The 4,850-nt window shown below is 68.2% G+C and overlaps 1 protein-coding gene across 1 annotated transcript in view; it reads right to left on the bottom strand.

Annotated features, from left to right (window-relative positions):
• Positions 1–442: 442 nt before the first annotated feature.
• Positions 443–4,850, bottom strand: part of SEMA4C (semaphorin 4C) — a 12,807-nt gene continuing 8,399 nt past the window's right edge. Inside the window, exons 9-15 of the mRNA XM_057388043.1 lie at positions 4,668–4,753; positions 4,133–4,277; positions 3,316–3,538; positions 2,850–2,965; positions 2,444–2,601; positions 1,792–1,862; positions 443–1,602 (exon numbers count right to left, since the gene is read on the bottom strand). Coding sequence (XP_057244026.1) covers positions 761–1,602; positions 1,792–1,862; positions 2,444–2,601; positions 2,850–2,965; positions 3,316–3,538; positions 4,133–4,277; positions 4,668–4,753 — 1,641 coding nt within the window. The 3' untranslated portion in view covers positions 443–760. The remainder of the gene's footprint in view (positions 1,603–1,791; positions 1,863–2,443; positions 2,602–2,849; positions 2,966–3,315; positions 3,539–4,132; positions 4,278–4,667; positions 4,754–4,850) is intronic.

The following is a 4,850-nucleotide window of genomic DNA, read 5'->3' on the forward strand; positions in this document are numbered from 1 at the left end:
GGGTGACAGTGCTGTCCCCAGGGTGGGAATCCCACCCCCGAGGCAGATACCGGTGCCAGGGTGACAATCCTGTCCCCAAGGTGGGCACCAACATTAGGGTGACAATCCCACCCCCAGGGCAGGTGCCACTGCTGGGGTGGCACTCCTGTCACTGAGGTGGGTGCTGGGGTGACCATCCTGTCCCCAAGGCGGGTCCCAGTGCCAGCAGGTCAGTCCCCAAAGTGGGTGACAATGCTGTCCCCAGGCAAGTACCTGGGAACCAATCCTGTCCCCGAGGCGGGTCCCAGTGCCAGCCAAAGTGGGTACTGGCGCTGGGGTGACAATGCTGTCCCCAAGGCAGGTAATGGGTGACACTGCTGTCCCCAGGGCAGTGGTTGTGCTGGTGTGTCCATCCCCGGGTGCCCACACCAGGTGTCCATCCTTAGGCTGGGGTGCCCAAGCCAGGTGCCGGTGCCAGGTGTCCATCCCCAGGCCGGTGCCCAGTCCGGGTGTCCATCCACAGGCTGGGGTCCCGGTGCCAGGTGTCCATCCCCACACCGGTGCCCAGTCCGGGTGTCCCAGTGCCAGGTGTCCATCCCCACACCGGTGCCCAGTCCGGGTGTCCCAGTGCCAGGTGTCCCAGTGCCAGGTGTCCATCCCCACACCGGTGCCCAGTCTGGGTGTCCATCCACAGGCTGGGGTCCCAGTGCCAGGTGTCCATCCTCACACCGGTGCCCGGTCCAGGTGCCCGGTGGCCGGTGCCAGCTGAGGTAGGCGGCGCTCACACGGACGACTCCTCGGGGTTGGAGTCGGGCAGGGGCTGGCGCTGCTGCAGTTTGCGCCGCAGTTCCTCGGCCAGGTCGGCGCAGGCCGGGCGCTCCTCGGCGCCCAGCGCCAGCCGGATGTAGCCGTTGGAGGCCGAGCCGCGCAGMGGGCCCAGGTGGATGCGCGTGGGCGAGTGCAGCGGCTGCCCGGGGATGGCGGCCGGCGGAGAGGGGGCACCGGGGCCRCCGTTGCGGCAGCAGGCGCCGCCGGCCGTGCTGGCGTGGCCCGGCACGATCTTGAGCGACCCGTCCGAGTAGTAATAGCTGGAGGGGTCCCAGAGCTTCTCGTCCGAGTCGGAGGCGGCGCTGGAGGCGAAGCGCGGGCTGGGCGGCTCCTTGGGCAGCTCGATGGGGTACACCAGGGTGCTCTCGATGGCCTTGGCGCCCTTGCCCAGCTCCTCGCGCAGCCGGCGCCACAGCGACAGCGTGGCCAGCAGCAGCAGCAGGCACAGGGCGCCCAGGCACACGGCCAGCACCCAGACGGCGCCCAGCCCGTCCAGCGGCGCCCGCGCCTCCAGCGGCGCKCCCGGCCCGGCCAGCACGGCCACGCGGTACTCCTGGGCGGCCAGGCGGGCGCCCTGCTCCTCGGCCAGGCAGCGGTACGTGCCGCTGTGCTGCGCCCCCGCGCCCGGCACCACCAGCGCCCGCAGCCGCGCCTCGCCCAGCACCAGCACCTGCTCGGCCGCCAGCGCCCGGCCCTCGAACGTCCAGAGCGCCCGCGCCAGGTTGGAGCCCAGGCGGCACGTGAGCACCAGGTCCGTGCCCGCCACCACCGTCACGTTCTTGGGCGTCAGGGGCCCTGCGGGGAGCGGGCGGTCAGTGGGGATGGGATGGGATGGGATGGGATCCATGGGATGGGATCCATAGGATGGGGTGGGGTGGGGATGGGATGGGATGGGATGGGATGGGGTGGGATGGGATGGGATGGGATGGGGTGGGATCCATGGGATGGGATGGAAGAACCCGTGTGGCAGTGGGAGGGGCTCACCTTGATTGGCTACCTGTGGCACGGAGCAGGCGCCGGTGTCGGAGCTCAGCACATCCTGCACCAGGTGGGACCTGTGGGGGAGGGCACAGTGAGGGGGGTCCCCGTGGTGTCCCTGCACCCACAGAGTGTCCTGGGCCGGGGGGGACCCACAGGGGTCCCTGACCCACCCCCTGTCCCTGCACAGACACCCCAAATCCCGCTGTGCCCCCCTGGCAGCGCTGCCCAAACGCTCCTGGGGCTCTGGGGCTGTGCCCATTCCCTGGGGAGCCTGGGCAGTGCCCAGCACCCTGTGGGGACAGAAGAACCTTTCCCAAAATCCACCCTAAACCCCCCTGGCACAGCCCCGGCCGTTCCCTGGGTCCTGTCACTGTCCCAGTGCCCTACTGTGTCCCAAGGCTGTGCCCACTGGCCCCAGGGTATCCCCCAGGCTGTCCCCGCCATCCCCAGGCTATCTTAAGGCTGTCCCCAGGCCGTTCCCCCTGTACCCGCTGTCTCCAGACCGTCCCTACTGTCTCCAGGCTATCCCTGCCATTGCCAGGCTGTCCCCAGGCTGTCCCCAGGCTGTCCCCGCTGTCCCCAGGCTGTCTCCAGGCTATCCCTGCCATCCCCAGGCTGTCCCCACCATCCCCAGTGTCCCCAGTGTCCCCAGTACCCGTTGGCGTGGTCGGTGCGCACGCAGGCGCTGCTGTTGCGGCTCCAGGCGCAGTAGGGGTCCCGTGCCAGCACGCAGTCAGTGCACGACTGGTACCGGCCACAGTCGGCCAGCGGCAACTGAGCCACCTGCACACGTGAGCCGGCGAACAGCAGCTTCTGTGGGGACAGGGACAGGGTGAGGGACAGGATGGGGGACACTGCCAACCCCTGCCCCCAACAGCAGCTTCTATGGGAGGGGACAGTGGTAAGTGATCCCTCTGGGACACCATAGTGACACTGCCATCCCTGCCCCAAACAGCCGCTTCTGTGGGCTGGGGCAGCAGCTGAGTGACCCTGGGTGACCCCGCAGTGACCCCACAGAGACCCTGGGTGATGACCCCCCGCTGTCCCCGCTGTCCCCTCACCTTGGTGGCCGCCAGCACCAGGCTCTCCACGGGCTGTGCCGGCTCGAACACCTGCAGCTCCTCCACCAGGTGGATGCGGCTCCCCAGGTCCAGCGCCTTGTGCACCCACCCATCACCTGCGGGGACAAGGAACTCAGGGACAGGGCCACCCACCCTGGGCACTGTCCCCATGGTGCCCTGTGCCCCCTGTGCCCCATCACCTGCGGGGACAGAGCGGGCACTCAGGGACAGGGYCACCCACCCTGGGCGCTGTCCCCATGGTGCCCTGTGCCCTCAGTGCCCCATCCCCATGGCACCCTGTGCCCTCTGTGCCCCGTCACCTGCAGGGACAGGGCACTCAGGGACACGGCGACCCACCCTGGGTGCTCTCCCCAGGGCACCCTGTGCCCTCAGTGCCCCATCCCCTCTGTGCCCCATCCCCTCTGTCCCTGTCCCCCCTGTCCCCCTGTCCCTGTCCCCTCATTACCTGTCCCGATGAACAGCACCTCGTACACATTCCCGTCCAGCCCAGCCACGCGATCCACCACGAGCTGGGTGAAGTTGGCGTCCCTCTTGAGCAGCAGCGGGCGCCCGCGCTGGGGTGGCACCGCCTCGTCCATCAGCGGGTGCTTCTTGGCGAAGTTGAGCGTGTTGTCCGGCAGCTCCAGAGAGCTGCCAAAGCCGTTCTGCCGGTGCCAGTCCGTGATGCACTGCGGGCACGGGGGGCATCAGGACACAGGGGACATGGCAGGGGACCCCAGATCATCTCAGGAGGGCACAGGAGGCAATGCCAGGGCATGGCAGGGCACGAGCAGGGCATGGGGGGCATGGCAGGGTATGCTAAATCCTCAGGAAGGCATGGGGGCACAGGGATGGATCCCAAATACTCCCAGGAGGGCACGGGGGGCACAGGGATGGATCCCAAATCCTCTCAGGAGGGCACAAGGGGTAACGTCAGCGCACGGAGGGCACAGGTATGGATCCCAAATCCTCTCAGGAGGGCATGGGGGGCACAACCAGCCCCACAGACAGATCCCAATCCCCAGAGGGCACCCCCAGCTCCACACAGGGATCCCAATCCCCAAAGGGCACCCCCAGCCCCATGGATTGATCCCAATCCCCCAGAGGGCACTCCCAGCCCCACAGACAGATCCCAATCCCCAGAGGGCACCCCCAGCCCCATGGATTGATCCCAATCCCCCAGAGGGCACTCCCAGCCCCACACAGGGATCCCAATCCCCAGAGGGCACCCCCAGCCCCACCCCCAGCCCCCCTGCCCCACGGGGGTCCCGGTGGGCACTCACCGCGCCGGGCCGGGGGCTGGGCACCTCATCTGAGTATCGGCCCCACCGCTGCGCCTGCTCCCGGTACTCCTTGTAGGGCCCCTCGAAGGCCTTGCGCACCTCCAGGATGTGGTAGCGGCAGATGGCAGACACATCCACGTCCCCCCTGCAGGCACATGGGGCACGGGCTGTCACACCCTGGGCATTGGGACCGGGCCACCATGGACACCATGGGCACCAGGACACTGCCATTGTGGGCACCATGGGCAGACATGTCCATGTCCCCACACGGGCATGGCGGTGTCCTGGGGCTGTCACACCCTGGGCACAGGGACAGGGCCACCCTGGGAACAGGGACACTGCCACCATGGCCAGAAATGTCCACATCCCCACTGCGGGCACACGGGCATGGCAGTGTCCTGGGGCTGTCACATCCCAGGCACAGGGACACGGCCACCACAGGCAGTGAGACAGGGACAACATGGGCAGCACCATGGGCACTGGGACAGGGCCATTGTGGGCACCATGGGAACTGGGACAGGGCCATTGTGGGCACCATGAGAACTGGGACAGGGCCACCACGGGAACCGGGACAGGGTCATCATGGGCACTAGACAGGGCCATTGTGGGCACCCCAGGCACCTGGACAGGGCCACCATAGTGACTGTGGGCACTCCAGGCACTGGGACAGGGCCACCATGGGTACCAGGACAGAGCCGCTACAGTGACCATGTGCACT

Source organism: Malurus melanocephalus, unplaced genomic scaffold (genome assembly GCF_030028575.1).
Source record: "Malurus melanocephalus ecotype Western Australia unplaced genomic scaffold, MMel_1.1 scaffold_1516, whole genome shotgun sequence".
In the NCBI taxonomy this organism is placed as follows: Eukaryota; Metazoa; Chordata; class Aves; order Passeriformes; family Maluridae; genus Malurus; species Malurus melanocephalus.